At 45.1% G+C, this 25,535-nt stretch overlaps 1 protein-coding gene across 2 annotated transcripts in view; it reads right to left on the bottom strand.

Moving 5' to 3' along the window:
* Positions 1–25,535, bottom strand: part of SYNE1 (spectrin repeat containing nuclear envelope protein 1) — a 575,530-nt gene that overhangs the window by 231,145 nt on the left and 318,850 nt on the right. For both annotated transcript variants that reach the window (XM_066595961.1, XM_066595958.1), the window contains 10 exons: positions 23,133–23,450; positions 22,674–22,826; positions 10,662–10,832; positions 10,227–10,553; positions 7,809–7,961; positions 6,564–6,731; positions 4,527–4,703; positions 3,147–3,293; positions 2,463–2,588; positions 2,081–2,257 (listed from right to left, as the gene is read on the bottom strand). In XM_066595961.1, coding sequence (XP_066452058.1) covers positions 2,081–2,257; positions 2,463–2,588; positions 3,147–3,293; positions 4,527–4,703; positions 6,564–6,731; positions 7,809–7,961; positions 10,227–10,553; positions 10,662–10,832; positions 22,674–22,826; positions 23,133–23,450 — 1,917 coding nt within the window. The remainder of the gene's footprint in view (positions 1–2,080; positions 2,258–2,462; positions 2,589–3,146; positions 3,294–4,526; positions 4,704–6,563; positions 6,732–7,808; positions 7,962–10,226; positions 10,554–10,661; positions 10,833–22,673; positions 22,827–23,132; positions 23,451–25,535) is intronic.

The raw sequence follows: 25,535 nt of genomic DNA on the forward strand, positions 1-25,535 counted from the left end.
ACTAAGTGACGAGATAGCTAGGCCGCTATATCTAATATTTCTAGACACTATCAAGACCGGTGTAGTACCATTGGATTGGCGCATTGCCAACGTGGTTCCAATTTACAAAAAAGGGAGCAAAAGTGAGCCTGGTAACTACAGGCCAGTAAGTCTCACTTCAGTAACGGGAAAAATTTTCAAGGGGATTCTGAGAGACGCCATCGATGAGCACCTCAAGGAGAACAAGGGAATAACTCCTCACCAGCATGGATTCATGAAGGGTCGCTCATGTCAGACAAATCTGATCAGTTTCTACGATGAAGTAAGCTCTAAGCTGGACCAGGGAGAATCTATTGATCTCGTATATCTGGATTTCTATAAAGCCTTTGACACCGTGCCACATAATAGGCTAATATACAAAATGAGGCAGCTCGAACTGGGCGAAAACGTGTGTAAGTGGGTAAAAAATTGGCTCAATGATAGAAAGCAGAGGGTGGTAATAAATGGTTCGTACTCTGATTCGACCACAGTCGCTAGCGGGGTGCCACAGGGTTCAGTATTAGGCCCCACTCTGTTCAACATATTTATCAATGACCTGATAGAGGGGCTGCACAGCAAAATATCAATATTTGCAGATGACACAAAATTATACAATATAATTAACGCAAAGGAGGACAATGTGCGGCTACAAACGGACCTAGATAAGCTGGGGGCTTGGGCAGAAAAATGGCAAATGAAGTTCAATGTTGAAAAATGTAAGACTATGCACATGGGCAGGAGAAACGGATGTCACTAATATTCACTTAATGGGGTACCACTGGGGAAAAGTAATATGGAAAAGGATCTGGGGGTATTAGTGGATAATAGACTAAACTGGAGTAACCAATGCTAGTCAGCTGCTGCAAAGGCAAATAAAGTCTTGGGGTGCATTAAAAGAGGTATAGGGGCGAAGGATGAGAACATTATCCTTCCATTATATAAGGCACTTGTCAGGCTTCACATGGAATACTGCATACAATTCTGGTCACCGGTGCTCAGGAAGGATGTCACAGTGCTTAAGGGGATTCAAAGAAGGGCAACTAAACTAATACATGGAATGACAGGACTGGAATACCCAGAGAGGCTATCCAAATTGGGACTATTTACTCTAGAAAAAAGAAGGTTAAGAGGCGACCAAATAACCATGTATAAGTACATGAGGGGACAATACAAGGATCTCTCCCAAGATCTGTTTACACCCAGGACCACGACGGTAACAAGAGGACATCCGCTACGATTAGAGGAAAGTAGGTTTCATCACCAACACAGAAGGGGACTCTTTACTGTAAGAGCAGTTAGACTGTGGAACTGTCTGCTTGAGGAAGTGGTGATGGCAAAATCCATAGAGTAGTTTAAAAGGGGACTTGATGTCTTTCTGGAGAAGAAGGACATTATAGGATATAAATCTTAGGTTAATTGTCAATCCGGGTATACAGGCAGGTAGGAACTATTAGGGGTTGATCCAGGGAACAGTCTGATTGCCATTAGGGAGTCGGGAAGGAATTTTTTCCCCAAAAGGGCTAATTGGCTTCTGGCCTTGGGGTTTTTTTTGCCTTCCTCTGGATCAACAAAGGAGGATAGACAGGCTGGACTAGATGGACATTGTCTTCATTCAGCCTTACATACTATGTTACATACTTTTTGCCTAGATAAGCTCTTTTTAGGTCCAACTCCTGATGCTCCCAATGTGTCAAGTGGTCGGTCCCCACTGCTCACTCTCCATGGGTGATGTCAAACTTGATTGACAGTCCAATATAACCCATTGAGAGTGACTGGTGGGGCCCGCCCACTTGATACACTGAAAGCGCTGTATGTACGTGTGTGTGTATGTGTATATGTGTGTATATATATATATATATATTATATATATATATATATATATATATATATATATATATATTTTACCTGCTATGGTTTAATGGTTGCAACTGTTTACCACTATACACTTGAATAAGCACCAGACTACTACATTGTAAATTGCACTCTGAGAAAACATGACCACGTAAGCAAAAAAAAAAAAAAGAGCTGTTGAGACACACCACAAGTCAACCCATTCAAGTACCTTCAGCTGAGAGACCATGTTCTGAGCTAATTTGATCTCCAGTTCTGCTCGCCTTCTCTTCATGTCTTGGAGTTGCTGGCCAGACTCCTGAAAGTATGTCTGAAGCTCCATCTTCATTTGTTTAACTTCTTCCCAGCCATTAGCCAGATCCTGAGACTGCATCATTCTTTGTTCAATCTAAAAAAGAACACGTTGTAAAACACTTAACTAAAGATTATCTATGGATCTGTATAAAGTAAGCAGTCTCACAGATGCCAGGAGGCTGAGCTGGTGTTGAGGATTCCTATGGAACCTAGAAGAATAGTCCGTCTCACATCATGTGATTAGCATGTTACTGAGTTGTCATGGTGCATGCACAATGTTACTGGTTATAAGTGCTTACTGTCTGCTTTGTTTGCTGAATGTTAATTGCTACATTCTTCACAGCTCCATCGGATAAGTCACAGGCCGTGCACAGAAGGTCCAAGTAGGTGTTGGCTTGCTCCTGCAGAGTCCTGTAATGTTTCACCTGCGTAGACAAATACAATGGTAAGGGCTGGTGACAAAATGATGAACAATTATTCTATACAAATTACACGAGGCAGCTGTAGATGTGATCTAGCAGAATAACCGCTCGACATTTAGTGATTTTACATTAAAGGGATAATCCAGGGACATAGTGTTACACAAAACCATGCTCAGTTTGCAGCAGTAAAATCACAGAATCCATACTCACCCTTCTGCGCTCCCCTGCCGCTGTCATCTCGCCGGCTTTCTGGTACCAGCTGAATTGCATGACACAACATGACACTGGGTCACATAAGCGCTGCAGCTATTCACCGTCTGAAGGGAACCGGTGATTGGCTGCAATGGTCACATGGCCCTTTTGTTGGGGACGTCATCGCCGTTTCCCTGCACCCAGAAGTGAAGAGCAGCAAGAATCGGAGAGTCTGCAAGATGGCACCGGAGGGAGAGTGGAAGGTTAAGTATGGATTCTGTGATTCTACTGCAGCAAGCTGAACAAGGTTTTGTGTTGCACAGTGTCACTGGATTACCCCTTTAAGCTTATTTCTAGATCTTCACATACCTGTTTTATGGCCTCAGCCTGACAGAGTGGGACTTTGGCGTTTTGTTCTAACTCTTTCTTCGCGATAGAATACCAGGCTTGACATTGCTGCAGTGTATCTTGGTGGCTCAGGTGCTTCTGTAGTTCATTTTCCAAGCTTAAATACACCTGGAGGTGAATGATAAATATTTCAAGGGATGACAAAAGTGATTTTCTCATAAGGATTGCTCATTAAGGGTGACTACCCACTACAGTTTTTTTTCACAGAGAAATTCGCAGCGTTTTTTTTCGTGGGGGTTACCGAAAACAACATTGTGATGGGATCCCCGGAAGGAAATTAAAGGAACCATTCGCTTGCATTAGTGAAACAGACACCACTTTAGTGTCCATTTGACAAGGGTTCACTTCATTCTTTTATCTTTGGCGCATAGAATAGCATAGTCAACTACGTTATTCCGTACTCCAAATATAACAGAAACAAATTGAACTTTTGTAAAATGAACACCAAAGTGGTCTCTGTCTCACTAATGATAGTGAATAATTCCATTCCTCTCCGTTCAGGGATACAGTCACAATGCTGTTTTTGGCAGCTGTAACAGATCTCCTTAACGTAATCCCACAGCAAATTTAAAACCGCTGTGGGAATGCTTCCTTAGGGACCACTCAAACGGGAAGGAATTAGGACACACAATACACCCAAATCCGCAGCTACAGAATTCCATGCCAGAATTCACAAGTCTAAGGCCGTTCTCACACCGGCCACTTTGTACTGTGATTAGCATGGTGTTCCGAATTAATCGTGGTACAACGTTCCCATTGGTTTCAATGGGGCCTCGCAGACCTGAGCTCAAACGCAGCGTTTTAAACGCCGTGATTTTCCATTGCTGTCTATTCTATTTTTGTACTTTTTTGCGTTTTTAAGTGTACCTCACAACCAATCTGAATAATGAGGTGCGTTAAAAAACGCTGTCAAACGATGTGACATGCGAACGCATGTGTGAACTTGACCTAACTGTGGATTTTGATGCAGAATTGCAGGTAGGTTTTAAGCCATTTTCAATTACAATCCTAATCTTCTTGACATGGAAACTCACTTTGGAATTCCACATGCAAACTTTTGCCCATTGACAGGGCTAACTCCATGCTAAGAACCGCCGCAGAAAGACACAGATTTTTCAGCGTTTTTATAAATGGAATTCATGTGGAAAATCCCCTTAAGGCCAAATGTCTTGATTTACGGGTACATTATGTGTATTACAGATATATGGTCGCTGAATAAAAGTGTATTCATTCAGTCCTAGGTCCTGTAGCTCTCTATGGTCACAAAGCTTTTTACAGTGATTTTTGTTATCACCATTCTGGTAAAGAGAACTGTGATATTACGGATGTATTATTACTTACCCTCTGGACAGTACTACAAATGGCTGAGTAGCTGTCTCTTGTTCCCTGTAAATGTGCTTGTACAGTTTGTTTACATTTTGCTTGCAGATGTTCTGCACAGTGAAGAACCAGACTTTCTCCCTTCAGTTTGAGACTATTCAAGCGCTCTTCAAAACCGGCAATATCTTCCATCATTGCCTGCAGAAAGAGTTCATGTCAGAACATTTATATGAGTTCATCATTTGTATACAGCTCGTTATACTCAGTTTTATTTATCACTGGCTTGGGGTTCACATGTAATGGTGGTTTCTGAACCACGCTGCGGAATATGTTGGCGCTATACAAATAAAGATTATTATTATTATTTTTCTAATGTGAGTGTTCATGAAGAAAGCTAAGAAAACGTTCTGTGCCGCAGTTTATTTGCCCTTCCAATAAATGTTGAATGGCTTTTATTGTGTTAAGCTAAGATAACAGCTTTCCAATACATAGTAACATAGTATGTAAGGCCGAATGAAGGCAATGTCCATCTAGTCCAGCCTATTTATCCTCCTATGTTGTTGATCCAGAGGAAGGCAAAAAACCCCAAGAGGCAAGAGCCCTTTTGGGGGAAAATTCCTTCCTGACTCCCTAATGGCAATCAGACTTTTCCCTGGATGAACCTCTAATAGTTCCTACCTGCTGTATACCCGGATTAACAATTAACATTAATGGCTTAATATAAATTGACACAGAAAGGCATCACTGTCAAGTTAAAGTTTGCTAAATCTGTACAATGGAAAGATATTACACAGTAGTGAATATGATATTTACAAATTGCCCTGTCCATTGAGGTCTTTTTTGGCATTTACTAACTCCCCACTGACTTCAACAAAGAAAAATATACATAGAAAAGGCTAGAAGTAAAAAGGCGTACACTGTGGAGCTTATATACTAATACTGTCCAATAGCTAGACAGTGTAAACTTAGGGTGCCTTCAGACGGAATGACTGTCAGACAGCTAAGCGCCAGAACGCTGCCAAAATGACTACCACTCTCAAGCTTTCACATAGGAACAATAGTTTTTCAGTGAATGGAGGTGGAGCGCACTGGGCATCTCTTATGGCCACTCGCTTCTACTCCTTGAGAATACGCAGCCTGCTTACACTGAGTGAGAAGTTGCTCGCTTGTTACTCTCGCTTGTCTCGCTTTGTTCCATGTTGAAGCATCATGTGGCGCAGAGTCTTAAGGTAGCAGAAATGCAGTCCTAATCTCACTAAAGGTTGTGGGTTCAATCCCTGTGTGGTTCAGGTAGGCGGCTTGACGTTGACTTAGCCTACCATCCTTCTGAGGTCAGTAAAATGAGTACCCTGCTTATCGTAATGACTGCCGAGTCTAACTTTATACCATCTTTTAGTTGGCTTAGTTCACAACAAAAATTGGCACAATTTTCAGTGCATAGTGTCGCTTTTAGCGAACGCCTCTTTTTGTACGAATAAAGGTTCCTTTGTCGGACACAGTGGAAAACGTGTCTTGACAGTGTTTAAAACACATAGTAAATGCGGCACAAAGCACATTTGGCAGTTTTCGGTGCAATTTATGCCAGAAAACTGTTGAATTTTTAATAGTTAATTAAGCAGTGTTCTCCCGAATGCTACAAAAACACCTTTTCACAATCAAATCAGCCAATCATTTATCATTAATAATAGTGAGGACTAATGTGTTAGATAACTGTTAGTAACATTAGCCATTATTTTGTGTCCATGTCCATCTCTGCCCCATTACAGCTTACATGTAAGTCTACTAGTCTGCGGTTTGGACTGTGAGCAAATGTAAATGTTCTCAACTGGAATCAAAGTGAAAAAACTTTCACTGCAAGATGGCAGCGCCACCCATATTGGTGCTACAGAAATATCATTATTCACCACACCACACCTTCTAATTCTAGTGTCTGCCCTATATTAAACCATGACATTTTCTATCATGCAGTGACGAACACCATCTAGTTCACTTGCCTAAAAATATCTGAAAATGGGACAATATGTCTACTGTTCAATTCATAGCAATATAAAATAACACCTTGTGATTAGCCAGCTGTTGAGTAATTGTCTCCAAATTACTGTTGTCCATTAGATCAGGGGTGATCAGTCTGCTTGACATCTGCAGGAGCCACTTCTCCACATCCTGCAGCTCACTATTATAGCATTCATGCTCCTTTACTTTGTCCTCCAATTCAGCAACAGTCATCTGTTTTGTGAAAGAAATATATACAGATACAATGTACAATTGGCATATATTCGTCTGTGCTACAATATATATTCCATTCAGATTACAATGATTACAGTATGTTAATATTGCTGTTAATAAGCTAATGCAGAACAACTGTATTAGATGTATACAACTTACTGCATATGAGAAGCATCTTTATTTACCTCATTCAATTACACTCGTATATTGGTAGGTTATATTCATTCAGGGTCAGCTGTTACGTGTGCAAACTGTGCTGTGGTAAATGGTGCAACATCTTTCGTTAATGAAGGGGTAAACAAAGCCCCGATGGCCTGGCCAGCCACAGCCTGCAACCCAGAACCCACTCACCAGACACACAATGGAAAGAGTATCCTTCAGAGTTTTATTTAGAGAGTATCCTTCAGAGAAAGAATACACAACTTTGTCTGGTCCAACGGCTACACTGTCATATAGAATCACCCCCAATGGACAAAATAAAACTTAAAGGGGTACTACCATCTGAGGCATATGAAGAAAGTCATAAGCACTAAATCTCTGAAAGATGCAGGCTCCACCTCCCTGACTCCCACCTATCAAGAAAATAGAAAGTCCTTTTCCCCCAATCAGCACGCCAGAGAGTAAGAGGCGATTCACGTCGCTCCCTCCATTGTAGACCATGGGTGTTGTGGCAACAATCCAGCATTTCAGAATTCCCAGAAAATGACAATGGAGATAACTGCTTATATAGATGAACACCTCTTCTTTCTAGCGTGTCAAACATGGGTCAAGGAACCCCATTCTCCTGATATATGGGGACCCACAGGTGGTCACAGAATGCACAACTAGCATTTACCTACTCCTGAGCTTTGTGCCATTCCTCAACGCTCTGACATGGGAACTCTATGTGAGCAGCCACACACAGACAAACATTTCTGCGTCCAAATGGTTGGGGGCTGCACAGAATGCCATTGCAGGCCAGATGTGGTCCCCAGGCCACAAGTTGTGCACCCTTGCTTTAGAGGCGCAGGCATTGGCTTAGTTTTAATGTTAATTTAAATGCTGAATTGAATGTACAATAATGTATATGTACTTTACCTTGGTCAGACTGCATAATCCTTGATAATCCTTCTGTAACTTGAGGATTTTCTCCTCCACAAAGGCATCACGAGTCGTTTTAAGCAAGGCTTCGCCTTTTTCAATCACAACCTTGATGGACGGTTCACGTAAAAGGACGGTCTGCTCTATGGACTACACACGAAAACATAATAACATGACTATCTTTATTGCTGTTGTAAAGAAATATGTCACCGAAAGGACCGCAAATCATAAAACTTAGCTTTTATTAATTTCTAAATAATTAAAAGGCGTACTCTTATTTTCTCATATGTGACAAAAGTCACACAGTAATTAAAATCAGTAGGGCTCAAATGATGAGGTAAGTATTGCTTTATCACAATAAGCAATATAGTAGAACCTCTGTTCTATATTGTTGAGATTCTTTTCTATCTACCACTCTCCCATCTCCTAATGTCTTTCCTATCCAGGGATGATTGAATGTCTATTGTCAATGACTTACGCCACCAGCACTTGTTAGAGAGTGGTAAAGCACTTGCTGTTAGTGACTTAAGGTCAACAGTTGTCACTAATAGTTCTATATCTAGTTGTGCTCATCTGTACATCAATATCACTATCTGTTTCAACACCTCTTATTCTATGTCTAAAGGTAGATCGGACATTTATGGTTGTTCTTATTCTCAAGTAGGTCACGGTACAATGGTGTTTATTATTTGGGATCAATAACCCATTGTCCTTATTATTGTACCCGACAAACGCATTTATTTTTATTGCCACCTCTAGGTATCATTTATAACGGTTGCTCATCAGTAATTGCTGAGGTAATGTATGTTCTTTTAGGACGGTGTTTAGGTGACTGATTTTTCTTTCAAATGTCACCTCGATGTATCACCATTAGGTGTTAAATCCAAAGTGCACTTTCTTTCAGCTCGATGTATCAAGCTTATATTCGCTTAGTACTCTATGACACTTCCTTATGTCTGTAACCCATCACATAAACTGTTCATTTCCTGCAGCTCATGCAGTTGTACACAAGAGATGAGTGTAACCGAATGAAACCGTTAATGGTTATCAAGGATAAAAATAAATTATCCCAGATAATGATGTCCTTTAAATATGTTATCTCTCATACTTATAAGTAGGCGATGTTCAGGAGATGTATCTCTGCCACTTATATAGATAGTTAGTATAAAGAGAGCATATATAAGGTGCTGAGAGATAGTGGCTGAATTTAATAGAACAGCCTAATTTTCATTTATAAGCTATTCATCCCTTTGGGGTTAAAGAACTGGGATTGAATGCACACAGATGGTTTGGTAGTAGCCTATAATTCGTTATAGGCTATCACCTCATCAATGCCCCTTCAGATGATAGTCTTTGTCTCTATATATGCAGTCTGTTGTGATAGACTAACAGCTGCCAGCTAGAATGATGGTGATAGTCTCTATTTTTTATTATTTTTTATATATATGGGTAGGTTGCATTATGATAGACACACAACCGCCATATAGATTAGTTTTTCAAGGAGAGAATCGGCCTATGGAACCTATCCCTCCATCTCCATCAACGCGTTTCCACAACCTTGGAGACGGTTGTTTCCTCAGGATGGAGCTAACCTAGCATAACCAGCCTCTCAGGCTGTCAGATTGTCAAATGAGCAGAGATGGTATGTGTTGCTATTCCACGGGTTCTTATACCCGTGGCTCCGCCTACCTCAGGGCGGGTCTTGTCTTGTAGGAGCCAATCAAACTGTAGCCTGTATTTGCATAGCGCTCATTTGTATGCGCATGTTTGAACGTTGCCTCCCAGCCGTCTGATCACGTCATCCATTGACGTACCATGGAACGCAGCGTGCAACGCTCCCTCCTGGCAGTCCGATCACGTGATGCTGTGACGTGCGGGGGGCGTGTTGGCCTGATTGTCTGGTCCCGTGATCCTGTGAGGCACAGAGGGTGTATATGTATTTACCCGACTGTCACATAGGATTATACCAGGGATCGCAGCGCACAGGGCTACGTTCTGGCCGTTCGGTCACATGATCCTGTGACGTGCGGGAGGTGTGTTCACCCGACTGTCCGGTCACATGATCCTGTGACGTGCGGGAGGTATGTTAAAAGGATTTAACTGCTACGGTGATAATTGTAAAGAAATATAGTTTATACCAATGGTCCCTCGTGATTCTGATGTTGCAAACATACAATATGTAGTACAAAAAGATAATATGCACTTTATGCTAAGGCGTAATAAGATACAAAAGAAAAATCAGTCTCCAATAAAAGAATCCATTTTTCACCACTAATCACTCCAGTGACACCTAAGGCCCATAATAGTTGACGTGGCTGTTGGCTCATAATCAATGGGGCTCTATGGCACTGGGACCATCTTCTTAAACCTAGATACCTACAATTCCAATTAATTCCTCAAAAAACAATAATTTACCTTATACTTAGCTAATTGTGCCTTCTTCTCATAAAGCTCATTTTTGGATTCCACATCAGCTTGCAGGATGTTCTGATACTCTTTCAGCCACTGAACCTGTCCACTGTACTTGTCAGAGAATTCCTTTGCAAGTTGGAGACCTTTTTCCAGTGCTGTATGCTCCTTTCTAACTGAACTTGTCAACTCCTCCAACTTTTCTACATGGTTGTGTATTTCCTTCTCCAGCTGGTCAGCTTCATCTCCCGCCAAGTATTTAATTACACGCTCACCCTTTTCACGAAGAGCTTTCAGCAGTCTGTGACCTAAATCCATATCACCTAATAAAGACTAAAAACAGAAAAGGAGCAAAATAAAGATAACAAAAACTAATCCCTATAGATCCCTATAGGGTTGTCAAACTGAAAAAGAAGCCTAACTTTTAAGGCTGACATTTACCTCTACTTTCTTCATTTTTTTCTCCAGTGCTGCCTTATCCACGGTTCCCATATCTGCTGTTATATTTCTGAAGATCTGTAAAGCATCGGTGAACCAGTCTGTGTAATGTTTAATGGCAACGTCAGACTCCTCCATGTTCCTAATTTCTTCTTCGAGGAACTGGATTTGCTCCTTATAAATGAAGACAAACAAAGGTTTCTAGCATTAGCCACACAAGTCACAAATGGCTAATAAGAGAGTTATAGAGAAAAAAAAAACATACACAAAATCTGCTACATTGACGCTAGTTATATACCCACTCACCTGTACTGTGCAATAAAAAAGGACTCGGTGCATTTATGACACAAATCCAGTAACTGTACATTTAATGAAGATACGTAATTTTTTACAGCTTGTGTTTTTATTGGCTCAAGCATATTGCAGGTGTTCTATGAGCAGGTTTTCTTAGGCGTACCTTACTTAAAGGGGCACTTTCGTCAGAAATGGGTACTTTTTAAATTCATTATTGGTGGCATTAATTTTCATTTTGGGATTATTATGTAATTAAATATAAAATACAAATATAGTACTGGCCTGACAGCCAGTACAAAAGGTTTAAAGGAGATCCCCAGTTTTAGGAAACAATTGTCCAATGGGATAAAATGGGGAATGGGATAAAATGAAAAAAGACCAAGTACTCACTTGTTAAATACCTTTGCCATTGCAGCACTCCACTCTGGTTCTCCTGTCAGGTTTTATTGGCCTGGCTTCTGCCACTGAGGCCAGTGATTGGTTGCAGTGGTCACGTGTTGCACATGTGACATCATCATTGCAGCCAGGTAAGCAAAGTCCTATGGGGAGCACCAGAGCCTGGCACTGGAATGGCAGGGGGATTTAACCCTCTAACAGTCACATTGCATTTGAAAAACTCTCCCCCATACGTAACTTTTTTATTGTAGATTTTGAATACATGTCTTATGTAAATATATTTGGCATAGAACTTAGCTGCCTTAAGTGCATTTTTAACCCCTTAATAACATAACTAATTTTAACCTTAAGAGGCAAGTCATTTCCTCTTTTTTGTTCCAGCAGTCATAACATTTTTTACGCTTTCGTCATTGTGGCTGTATGACACCTGGTATTTTGCCGGACAAGTTCTAGTTTTTATAGGAACTAATTTTTGGTATATATAAGGTATTGAATAGAGATGAGCGAACGTACTCGTCCGAGCTTGATACTCGTTCCAGTATTAGCGTGTTCGAGATGCTCGTTACTAGAGGTGAGCACCACGCGATATTCGAGTTACTTTCACTTTCATCTCTGAGACGTTAGGGTGCTTTTCTGGACAATACAAAGACAGGGAAGGCATTATAACTTCCCCCTGCGACGTTCAAGCCCTATACCACCCCCCTGCAGTGAGTGGCTGGCGAGATCAGGTGTCACCCGAGTATATAAATCGGCCCCTCCCGCGGCTTGCCACAGATGCATTCTGACAGAGATCAGGGAAAGTGCTGCTGGTGCCGGAGCTGCTATAGGGAGAGCGTTAGGGGTGATTTTAGGCTTCAAGAACCCCAACGGTCCTTCTTAGGGCCACATCTGACCGTGTGCAGTACTGTTGAGGCTGCTTTTAGCAGTGTTGCACAATTTTTTTTTTTTTGTATATCGGCCGTGCAGAGCATTGCGTCCGCAGTCTACAGTCATTGTACAGAGTATAGGGCCAGTACTGGTGAGGCAGGGAAAGAGATATTCAGGCTATATAGGCAGTGGGCTTTTTCCAAAAAATTGGGGAAAAATACTATATTTGGGCTGCCTGTGACCGTCTTCAGTTTACTGCGTGTCTGCTGGGGGTAGTAGTCCTAATTAATACGCAGCTAAGCGTTACAGCAGGCTTGCGCAAAATTGTTTCCTGGATCTGCTGTCTCTGTTACATCAGCGCCGTCATCCCGCCAGAGGGAAACAGTATACATAATATTATACGCTGCCTGCAGTATCTATCTGCTGGGGGTAGTAGTCCTAATTAATACGCAGCTAAGCGTTACAGCAGCCTTGCGCAAAATTGTTTCCTGGATCTGCTGTCTCTGTTACATCAGCGCCGTCATCCCGCTGGAGGGAAACAGTATACATAATATTATACGCTGCCTACAGTATCTATCTGCTGGGGGTAGTAGTCCTAATTATTACGCAGCTAAGCGTTACAGCAGCCTTGCGCAAAATTGTTTTCTGGATCTGCTGTGCGTTCCGTAAGGGAAGTCAGCCTCCAACCACAGGCCAATAAGCGGCACATTTAATTACAGCGTTCTGTTTCTGCACTACTGGTAATACAGCATGCTGAGGGGTAGAGGTAGGCCTAGAAAACGTGGACGCGGGCGAGGACGCAGAGGCCCAAGTCAGGGTGTGGGCACAGGCCGAGCTCCTGATCCAGGTGTATCGCAGCCGACTGCTGCGGGATTAGGAGAGAGGCACGTTTCTGGCGTCCCCACATTCATCTCACAATTAATGGGTCCACGCGGTAGACCTTTATTAGAAAATGAGCAGTGTGAGCAGGTCCTGTCGTGGATGGCAGAAAGTGCATCCAGCAATCTATCGACCACCCAGAATTCTGCGCCGTTCACTGCTGCAACTCTGAATCCTCTGGCTGCTGCTCCTCCTTCCTCCCAGCCTCCTCACTCCATTACAATGACACATTCTGAGGAGCAGGCAGACTCCCAGAAACTGTTCCCGGGCCCCTGCCCAGAATGGCCAGCAATGGTTCCTCTCCCACCGGAGGAGTTTGTCGTGACCGATGCCCAACCTTTGGAAAGTTCCCGGGGTCCGGGGGATGAGGCTGGGGACTTCCGGCAACTGTCTCAAGAGCTTTCAGTGGGTGAGGAGGACGATGACGATGAGACACAGTTGTCTATCACTCAGGTAGTAGTAATTGGAGTAAGTCCGAGGGAGGAGCGCACAGACGATTCGGAGGAAGAGCAGCAGGACGATGAGGTGACTGACCCCACCTGGTTTGCTACTCCTACTGAGGACAGGTCTTCAGAGGGGGAAGCAAGTGCAGCAGCAGGGCAGGTTGGAAGAGGCAGTGCGGAGGCCAGGGGTAGAGGCAGGGCCAGACCGAATAATCCACCAACTGTTTCCCAAAGTGCCCCCTCGCGCCATGCCACCCTGCAGAGGCCGAGGTGCTCAAAGGTCTGGCAGTTTTTCACTGAGAGTGCAGACGACCGACGAACAGTGGTGTGCAACCCTTGTCGCGCCAAGATCAGCCGGGGAGCCACCACCACCAGCATGCGTAGACATATGATGGCCAAGCACCCCACAAGGTGGGACGAAGGCCGTTCACCGCCTCTGGTTTGCACCGCTGCCTCTCCCCCTGTGCCCCAACCTGCCACTGAGATCCAACCCCCCTCTCAGGACACAGGCACTACCGTCTCTGGGCCTGCACCCACACCCTCACCTCCGCTGTGCTCGGCCCCATCCACCAATGTCTCTCAGCGCACCGTCCAGCCGTCGCTAGCGCAAGTGTTGGAGCGCAAGCGCAAGTACGCCGCCACGCACCCGCACGCTCAAGCGTTAAACGTGCACATAGCCAAATTTATCAGCCTGGAGATGCTGCCGTATAGGGTTCTGGAAACGGAGGCTTTCAAAGGTATGATGGCGGTGGCGGCCCCGCGCTACTCAGTTCCCAGTCGCCACTACTTCTCCCGATGTGCCGTCCCAGCCCTGCACGACCACGTCTCCCGCAACATTGTACGCGCCCTCACCAACGCGGTTACTGGCAAGGTCCACTTAACAACGGACACGTGGACAAGCACAGGCGGGCAGGGCCACTATATCTCCCTGACGGCACATTGGGTGAATTTAGTGGAGGCTGGGACAGAGTCAGAGCCTGGGACCGCTCACGTCCTACCCACCCCCAGAATTGCGGGCCCCAGCTCGGTGGTGGTATCTGCGGCGGTGTAGGCTTCCTCCACTAAACCACCCTCTTCCTCCTCCTCCTCCTCCTCCTTCTCCTCCTCCTTCTCCTCCTCCTCCTCCTACGCAACCTCTGTCTCGCAATCAAGATGTGTCAGCAGCAGCACATCGCCAGCAGTTGGTGTCGCGCGTCGTGGCAGCACAGCGGTGGGCAAGCGACAGCAGGCCGTGCTGAAACTATTCAGCTTAGGAGAGAAGAGGCCCACGGCCCACGAACTGCTGCAGGGTCTGACAGAGCAGACCGACCGCTGGCTTGCGCCACTGAGCCTCCAACCGGGCATGGTCATGTGTGACAACGGCCGTAACCTGGTGGCGGCTCTGCAGCTCGGCAGCCTCACGCACGTGCCATGCCTGGCCCACGTCTTTAATTTGGTGGTTCAGCGCTTTCTGAAAAGCTACCCACGCTTGTCAGACCTGCTCGGAAAGGTGCGCCGGCTCTGCGCACATTTCCGCAAGTCCCACACGGACGCTGCCACCCTGCAACATCGGCTTCATCTGCCAGTGCACCGACTGCTGTGCGACGTGCCCACACGGTGGAACTCTACGCTCCACATGTTGGCCAGGCTCTATGAGCAGCGTAGAACTATAGTGGAATACCAACTCCAACATGGGCGGCGCAGTGGGAGTCAGCCTCCTCAATTCTTTACAGAAGAGTGGGCCTGGTTGGCAGACATCTGCCAGGTCCTTGGAAACTTTGAGGAGTCTACCCAGATGGTGAGCGGCGATGCTGCAATCACTAGCGTCACCATTCCTCTGCTATGCCTCTTGAGAAGTTCCCTGCAAAGCATAAAGGCAGACGCTTTGCGCTCGGAAAGAGAGGCGGGGGAAGACAGTATGTCGCTGGATAGTCAGAGCACCCTCCTGTCTATATCTCAGCGCGTTGAGGAGGAGGAGGAGCATGAGGAGGAGGGGGAAGAGACAGCTTGGCCCACTGCTGAGGGTACCCATGCTGCTTGCCTGTCATCCTTTCAGCGTGTATGGCCTGAGGAGGAGGAGGATCCTGAAAGTGATCTTCCTAGTGAGGACAGCCATGTGTGGCGTACAGGTACCTTGGCACACATGGCTGACTTCATGTTAGGATGCCTTTCTCGTGACCCTCGCGTTACACGCATTCTGGCCACTACGGATTACTGGGTGTACACACTGCTCGACCCACGGTATAAGGAGAACCTTTCCACTCTCATACCCGAAGAGGAAAGGGGTTCGAGAGTGATGCTATACCACAGGACCCTGGTGGACAAACTGATGGTAAAATTCCCATCCGACAGCGCTAGTGGCCGAAGGCGCAGTTCCGAGGGCCAGATAGCAGGGGAGGCGCGGAGATCAGGCAGCATGTACAGCACAGGCAGGGGAACACTCTCTAAGGCCTTTGACAGCTTTCTGGCTCCCCAGCAAGACTGTGTCACCGCTCCCCAGTCAAGGCTGAGTCGGCGGGAGCACTGTAAAAGGATGGTGAGGGAGTACGTAGCCGATCGCACGACCGTCCTCCGTGACGCCTCTGCCCCCTACAACTACTGGGTGTCGAAGCTGGACACGTGGCCTGAACTCGCGCTGTATGCCCTGGAGGTGCTTGCTTGTCCTGCGGCTAGCGTCTTGTCAGAGAGGGTGTTTAGTGCGGCTGGGGGAATCATCACAGATAAGCGTACCCGCCTGTCAACTGACAGTGCCGACAGGCTTACACTCATCAAGATGAACAAAGCCTGGATTTCCCCAGACTTCTCTTCTCCACCAGCGGACAGCAGCGATACCTAAACAATACGTAGGCTGCACCCGCGGATGGAAGCATTGTTCTCTATCAGCATCAAAAACATGGACCTTTTAGCTTCATCAATCTGTGTATAATATTCATCCTCCTCCTCCTGCTCCTCCTCCTGAAACCTGACGTAATCACGCCGAACGGGCAATTTTTCTTAGGCCCACAAGGCTCAGTCATATAATTTTTGTAAACAATTTTTATACGTTTCAATGCTCATTAAAGCGTTGAAACTTGCACCTGAACCAATTTTTATTTTAACTGGGCTGCCTCCAGGCCTAGTTACAAATTAAGCCACATTAACCAAAGCGATTAATGGGTTTCACCTGCCCTCTTGGTTGGGCATGGGCAATTTTTCTGACGTACATTAGTACTGTTGGTACACCAATTTTTGGAGGCCCTGGCCTACAGTGTAATCCAATTAATTTTTTGCCCACCTGCATTAAAGCTGACGTTACATCAGCTGTGATGGGCACTGCAATGGGATACATTTATGTACAGCCGGTGGGTTCCAGGGAGCCACCCATGCTGTCGGTCCACACGGAGTTGTAACTGCATGTGTCCACTTCTAAAGAACCCCAGTCTGACTGGGGCATGCAGTGTGGGCCGAAGCCCACCTGCATTAAACATGACATTACCTCAGCTGTGCTGGGCAATGCAATGGGATATATTTATGTACCGTCGGTGGGTTCCAGGGAGCCACCCATGCTGTCGGTCCACACGGAGTTGTAACTGCATGTGTCCACTTCTAAAGAACCCCAGTCTGACTGGGGCATGCAGTGTGGGCCGAAGCCCACCTGCATTAAACATGACATTACCTCAGCTGTGATGGGCAATGCTGTCGGTCCACACGGAGTTGTAACTGCATGTGTCCACTTCTAAAGAACCCCAGTCTGACTGGGGCATGCAGTGTGGGCCGAAGCCCACCTGCATTAAACATGACATTACCTCAGCTGTGATGGGCAATGCAATGGGATATATTTATGTACCGCCGGTGGCTTCCTGGCACCCACCCATGCTGTCGGTCCACAGGGACTTCACAATAGGGAGTTGTACCTGCCTGTGTCTATGAATTAAAAACCCCGGTCAGGTTGGGGCATGCAGTGTGGGCCGAAGCCCACCTGCATTTAATCGGACGTTACCTCAGCTGTGATGGGCACTGCAATGGGATACATTTATGTACAGCCAGTGGGTTCCAGGGAGCCACCCATGCTGTGGGTGCACACGGAATTCCCATTGCGGAGTTGTACCTGCCTGTGACTATTTATAAAAAAACGCGGTCTGACTGGGGCATGCAGACACCTTGACAGAATGAATAGTGTGTGGCACATAGGTTCCCCATTGCTATGCCCACGTGTGCAGCTCCTGATGGCGGTGGCACAGGATTATATTTCTCATTGCTTCTGTACAGCATTGTGGGCTATCGCCCCGCCCCTTTTAAAGAGGGTCGCTGCCTAGCCGTGCCAACCCTCTGCAGTGTGTGCCTGCGGTTCCTCCTCATGGCAGACGCACTTATAAATAGACATGAGGGTGGTGTGGCATGAGGGCAGCTGAAGGCTGCGCAGGGACACTTTGGTGTGCGCTGTGGACACTGTGTCGTGCGGGGGGGTTGGGGGGTTGGGCAGCATGTAACCCAGGAGAAGTGGCAGCGGAGTGTCATGCAGGCAGTGATTGTGCTTTGTTGGAGGTAGTGTGGTGCTTAGCTAAGGTATGCATTGCTAATGAGGGCTTTTCAGAAGTAAAAGTTGTTGGGGGGGGGGGCACTCTTGCCGCTATTGTGGCTTAATAGTGGGACCTGGGAACTTCAGATGCAGCCCAAGATGTAGCCCCTCGCCTGCCCTATCCGTTGCTGTGTCGTTCCCATCACTTTCTTGAATTGCCCAGATTTTCACAAATGGAAACCTTAGCGAGCATCGGTGATATACAAAAATGCTCGAGTCACCCATTGACTTCAATGGGGTTTGTTACTCGAAACGAACCCTCGAGCATCGCGAAAATTTCGTCCCGAGTAACGAGCACCCGAGTATTTTGGTGCTCGCTCATCTCTAGTATTGAATAATTTTAAATAATTTTTTTGCTTTGGGTCAGTGAAAAAAATGCAATTTTACCATTGCGATTTCTACGTTGTTAGCAGTGTAGTATAAATCTTATATTACTTTATGGTATAGGTTGTTGTGGATGTGTTGTTTTTTTTTTCAATATTTATAGCCCTGTATAAGGAGAAAAAAAAACTTTTTGAAGCGTTGGTCAGCAATGATTGCTGCATCTGCAGGATTAAATGGTGTATAGGAGTGATTAGATGAGAAAGTCCTCATTTTTTAACTCCTTTTCTGGGTGAAAAACCCATATGTGAAAGATAAAGAGCAAATATGCTCGCTGACTGATGTGGGAATGATGACATTAACCAGTGTTTATGTCACCCCTTCCCTGGGACAGGAAGATATACAGCAGAATTACAGAGCTTCTCTGCTGACACTAGTCTCCACCTCCCCATCCCCCTGTCATCTGCAAATCCATTGTCAATTCTGAAAGCGGCATTTAGATCCCCCAAACAATGTTTGGGGGTACCGCACGGCCCCACTGCTTCCGAAAGGCCCCAGGGCTGCCTTACCAGACTGCCTATCAAACCATCCCCTGTTAACTAGCAGTATGACGTAATGCTGTAGCATTACGTCATACTGCAGGAGCGATCAAAGCATCGCTGGTTGTAGTCGCCCAGGGGGACTTTAAAGTAAGGTAAAAAAAAAAAATCAATAAAGTTTTTTTAATTGTAATAAAAAAAGTTATAAAAGTTTAAATCACCCCCCTTTTGCCATATCTATTATTAAAAAATCTAAATGATAAAATAAAAACACATGTTTGGTCCATAAAAGTCCAATTTATCAAAGTAGTGCATTATTTTTTCCACACGGTGAACGTCGTCCGAAAAAAAAAATAAAGAACACCAGAATTGCACTTTTTTAGTTACCCTGTCTCCCAGAAAAAACGCAATAAAAAGCGATCAAAAAGTCGTATGCATTCCAAATTGGTACTATCAGAAACTACACGACATCATGCAAAAAATGAGCCCTTGTTCAACTACGACAACGTAAAATAAAAAAGTTAATGACCGCAGAAAATAATTGAAAAAAATGTAATGTCTTAGAAAAAAAAGAGTAGTACAGTAAAAAAAAAAAAATATACAAGTTTGGTATCGTAGTAATCGTACCGACCCATAGAATAAAGTTATCATGTCGCTTTTGTTGCCATTTGTGCGTGTAGAAACAAGATGTACTGAAAGATGGCAAAATGTCGGGTTTTTTTTCATTTTACTCCACTTTGAATTTTTTAAAAGTTTTTCAGTACACTATATGGTACTTTAAATAGCACCATTGAAAAATACAACTCGTCCCGCAAAAAACAAGCCCTATACAGCGACATCATTCTATAAATAAAGGAATTACGATTTTTTTGAAGGGGGGAGGAAAAAACGAAAATGGAAAAAGAAAAAGGAGCCGCGTCATTAAGGGGTTAATGAAACTGACTGTCAAGATAAAACCCTAAAGCAGTGGTGGCGAACCTATGGCACGCGTGCCAGAGGCGGTACGCAGAGCCCTCCCTACTGGCACGCGCCCAATCGACCGCTCACCGCTTGTGAATACCAGCAGGGGCCGCGGCTCCCCTGCAGGCATTCACAAACGGCACTGCTAGCCGCGCTGATCCTGGCACACACTGACTTCAGTGTGCAGCTGGAATCCCCCTCCCCCCTGCCCCGACGTCTCCTACTACTTGGTTCCGCCGGGAGGGGGGAGGAGTCCGGCAGCAAACTGAAGTCAGAGTGTGTGCCGGGAGCATATTAACTCTTTCTTCCCCACTTCTGCCGCAATCAGCAATTCCCAGCAACCTGATTGGTTGTTTGGGTTGGCTGATTCACCAAACAACCAATCAGGTTGCTGGGAATTACCTATTGAGGCAGAAGTGGGTAAGAAAAAGTTAATATGCATGCCGGGATCATCGCTGATCAGAAGAGGAGCTGAGCTTCCAGGAGGAGGAGGAGAAGGAGGAGGTAAGTATGTGGGTCTCGGGAGGGGCACTGTGGGGTGTCACTACTGCACTGGGGGGCCGCTGTGGGGTGTCACTACTGCACTGGGGGCCGCTGGGGGGTGTCACTACTGCACTGGGGGCCGCCCCTAATGCACTGGGGGCCACTGTGGGGTGGGGGTGGGGGTCACTATTACCGCTGGGGCCGCTGTGGGGTGTCCCTAATGCACTGGGGCCGCTGTGGGGTGGGGGTCACTATTACCGCTGGGCTGCTGTGATGTGGGGGTCCCTATTACCGCTGGGGGGGGTGTCACTATTACCGCTGGGGTATGTTTACAGGTGGCGGAAATGTGCAGGACTGTTTCAAAATAGACAGCGTTCAGATTTTGACTGCTTTTTGGATGTATAAATGCTGCAGAATTTTCCACAGAAATTTCCCCTGAGGACATTCTGCAGTATTTCCGCATCCAAAAAGCAGTCAAAATGTGCTCCCTGTCTATTTTGAAGCGGCCCTGTCCTTTTTAGAACGACGGGGGTAAAATCATACGTCGTGATAAGCCCCGCCCCCTGACATGTTGGCACTTTGCGATAAATAAGTGGGTTTTAGATTGCTGTTTGGGCACTCAGTCTCTAAAAGGTTCGCCATCACTGCCCTAAAGGGAAACACTATGATTTTATGAACAGTGAAGCTTGAGGGCTTTAGTTGCATTCCAAAGTCCCTGGAAAAGCCTGTGAGATAATAGGTACCCATTGCTGTACCTGTAAGGGGGAAGAAGAGTGTTACATATTACATAATTATTCACTGAATTTGTTTGCAAGCTGCCTCATATGCATTGTACTGGTGCTGATTGTGAAGATGGTAGAGAGAAGTTAAAGGCTTCTTAAGGTCCATTTGCACGGGAAGACTGTCAGGCAAACGATGCCCGACACTCGTCCCTGTGTGTCCGCGCTCCCGTGCTATCACAAGGGAGCTACTGGTGCTGGCTCCGTAGGCTAGCCAGCACCAGTAGCTCCTGCGTGACAGCACGGGAGCGCGGACACACAGGAACGTGTGTCGGGCATCGTTTGCCCGATAGTCGTCTTGTGTAAATGGACCTTTACTTTGTATGAAGGTCATTCCAGCACAAATCACCCAAAGAGTAATACAAAACAATGACACCGTGCATATCTTCCTACACCCTGGTATAAATGATAAAAAATTATAACTCTCAGTGACCTTCGGAAAATTGACTTGCCTACATTTCTTGACCCCATGAACTGACGGGTCTGAAAATTGAAATTTTTATATACATTCTATTAACAAACAAATGTGCAAAGTTTTGTAAATATGGGAGATGATTAGAGGTTACCACTTGGGTGATTTGTTCTGGAATGACCAATTAATCTAATGCACTGTACAGTATCACAGTGGGCTTCTGTATATGAAACAAAGTGCCCCCCACCCCCTCCTGGCCCATGAGGTGCAGTGCATTAGGTTAGTATAGTGTAAGAAGCTTCAAACTTTTCTATACAAACTATCTGTAATAATAGACAAGTCATAGCAGCGGTATGCAATGATGACATGCTGTTTCTAAGCTTTCTAAGGACATTGATTGCCCCACTAATACGCGGGAGCTGAGGACACAATAGGCCTCCTGCACACGGCAGAGCCGAAATCCGCATGCAGAATCCCACAGCAGAATCCGGTCCTGGGAGCAGCGGTGTCCGCACGTACCTTGTATTTTCAGTTTTCATCTGTATTGTGGATAGTCCACATGGCTCGCCGTTGCACATGCGCAGTACAGATTTTTTTTAAACTACTGCTTATCCCGTATTATCGCTATGTCATTGTGGAAGAGCCACGGATGGGACGGCATCCATTGACTTCAATGGAAGCCGTCTGCGCATAAACCGTGGAAAAATGGACCATGCTGCAATTTTTTCCTCCATTTGCGGAAACCACAATTGGTTTACACAAGTGTGGAGGAAGAATCGATTTATCATTGCTGCGGATCCACAGTGTGGATGCCCGGCGCGGATTCTGCAGCAAATATCCCTCCATGGAAAGGAGGCCTAAAAGTTAGTAATGCTGTACTTTCTGACACCTCATCTGTCAAAAACTGCATCAAAAACTTCCCATTTAAATCTGACTTTACACCTCCATTTCTTTTTTATTTAATAAAGACAAAAACTACCGGTACTACATTCACCACTGTACGCTATGTTCTAGTTAAAAGAAGATTCTGATGTTGGGCTTGACCAAGCAATAACCTTGTAAATAGAAACATTTCAACACATTGATTATTTATTGAAGCATTTACCAAAATATGAAGCCTGGTAGCCTGATAGCGAGATGTCAGCAGGGTGGCCATACTCCCAATTTTGCTGCTGCGGCCTTCCTCTAATACTTGCTGGGCCAGTGTACCAACTTCTTCAACTTCATCCTTGTAGACCATCACCTCCTCATGCCATTTCTAAAAGAGAGAGGAAATACATGGCTTCACAGACCAGCAAGCAACGGAGGCCTAACTGCTGTCTATTCTAGGCTATCTGCCAGATTGATGACTAGAGGACACAGTTAGTAGGACTTCACATTTCCAGTTTTGTTGTGGCATTATGCAACTTTCTCTTGGAGAAAAAAAATCTCTGCTGGACCGCTATGAGGGGACTTACCTTTACTAGTAGTCAAACAGTGATGAATTTTTCTTAGGCTATATCACTGAGCGCTTATATACAATGTTTGCCTTTAGAATGGTAACTGTATGCAATTATGAATTCACCTTCATTTGTTGAAGCTGTATCTCCTTTGTTGCTCGGTCTGATTGACGTCCTGTTCTGATATTCACTTTTCCTTCCACAGAAGTCAACCATTCATCTATCTTCTGGAACTTCTTCTCCATCAGCTTCAGCTTGCTAAGTGAGGTATTAATCTGGCTCCGGCCCTCTGTCAGCCTCTGCTGATAAACTTGCCAATCATGTCTCAAGGATTCCAATTCTCTGTCTTCTGTGTGAGGAATACCCCGTGATATAACTTCTTCTCTTATGTGTAAGGTACTGTTTAATAATGCCTGTCCTTCTGCACAGCGAATCTGAAGCTCCTGTAGAGGAAAATAGAATAGTCAACAGTATCAGTACCATCTTTCACCTTTAAACCCTTAATGCAACAGGATGTACGTTTACATGCTGGGTGCATGGTACTTATGCAATAGGATGTAAACTTATGTCCTGTGCATGGCATGGGCTAAGAGGTGAGCTGACACCATCCCGCAACAGGAGTCAGATGTAACTGACTGACGGCTGGCCTTCCACCGTTATCCCTTAATATGCTGTAATGCGGCATGTAAAAGGTTTGACAGCTATGCAATTGCGGAGGGCCAATGGGTTGCCATGGCAACTGGCCAAACAAAATATGGCGGCCAAGCCTACCATGGTCTGTAATATCTATTGTAAGCAATAATGCATTGCAGTACAGAAGTAATCATAGATTTTCTATTAACGCTGAGAAAAAAAAAAACTAAAACAATGGCAGAATTAATGTGTTTTGTCTTCCTGCCCTCCAAAACAATTAATAAAAGTTTTTCAATATATTGTATGTACCAAAAAATGGTACCCATAAAAACTACAGTTTACCTCGCAAAATACAAGCCCTCATATGGCTAAGTTGATGGAAAATCAAAAAAAATGTCATTTGAAAAGTGGAGATGAAAATTCCCCCCAAAATTGTTGCGTTCTTATTAATCATTTAGGTCGACCGTCTTTCTAACTTTCGGGTGAAAAAACAAACAAGGCCGAGCACACACAGTTGTTTGTGCAACCTGTTGTGGGCCTCCCACAGCGGATTCCGGCTGTGAGTATAGCCGTGACCCTGTGTACAGCTGCACTATTGAATTGCGAATGGCAGCGTACTCACACAGGCGGTGATGTGCAATACAGGGCTTTTTTTTTTTGTTTATATTTCCAGCGATGACGCAGGTACCCACAGCCCGTACACAATGTAGTTGCATATGGGCTGTGGGTATATCAGCGACCATAGAGAACAATGGGCTTTATGTTGCGGGTATCCGTGGTAAAATAGAACATGCTGCATTCTATTTTCCATAAGCGGATTATGCAATTCCGACCCGCTAATGTGAGCGAATTGTGTAATCCAATGCATTTGTTAGAAAAGGGTACTCCAGCGGATCAAACGATTGCAGAAACTTCAATTTAAATCCAGTCATGTGAGACTGGTCTAACTCAGACATTTTACTGTATAAAATAGGTGTTACCAAGGCTGCAATAATATTGCTACATATAGTAATCATGCTCAATGAGTAAAGGGTCTAGGGCAGACCTGGGCAAAGCACGGCCCGCGGGCCACATCCGGCCCGCTGAATAGCTCGGACCGGCCCGCAAAGAGTGTCCTGGTGACTCACCAATGAGTCCGGTGTCAGCAACGGGAAGCAGCGAAACTATGCACTCCGAAGCCTTGTCCATTTTGTTCACTTCTGTGCTGTGCTAATAGTTATTCAGGCCTTACTTATTCAAGCACCTCTACCAATGACGTAGGCTTGAATAACTTTATTAAACAGCACATAAGTTAACCAAATGGACAAGGCTTCGGAGTTTGTAGTTTCACTGCTTCCCGATGCTGAGTAAGTGATGCCACTGTAACTTCTGAGTGCCAGGATGCTCGTTGCGGACCTTGGGGAGTGCCAGGACAATCGTTCCACGCTCGTCATTGGTAAGTGTCAGGACTTTTCCCTTTGCATTGTAATTAGAATAATAATACTAATAATATTCACTTTTTAATCTCTCTTCTTGGGGCAGCTCTCTGTGCCCTCTCCTAGGAGCATACTACTGTGTATTAAAAAAATCTATTTTCCGAGGTTAGCTGTTAACCCTTAAATATGGCGGCTAACATTAAAAAAAGAAAAATTGATGCAGAATGCCGAGTTTTTAACAAAGAATGGACTTCTAAATATCTATTTACTGAAACCAAAGGTAAAGCTGTGTGTTTAGTTTGTGGAGAGCAGATAGCTGTATTTAAAGATTACAATTTGCATCGCCATTATGAGACTAAACACGGAGAGAAATACAAGAACTTGACGGAGGCAGAGCGGGCACGGGTATCTGAAGATTTGCTAGATATTACAGCGCCATTCATTTTCAATGGCGGCCGTATTCTGGCCGCAAATCGGGCG

This window comes from Eleutherodactylus coqui, chromosome 3, assembly GCF_035609145.1.
Source record: "Eleutherodactylus coqui strain aEleCoq1 chromosome 3, aEleCoq1.hap1, whole genome shotgun sequence".
In the NCBI taxonomy this organism is placed as follows: domain Eukaryota; kingdom Metazoa; phylum Chordata; class Amphibia; order Anura; family Eleutherodactylidae; genus Eleutherodactylus; species Eleutherodactylus coqui.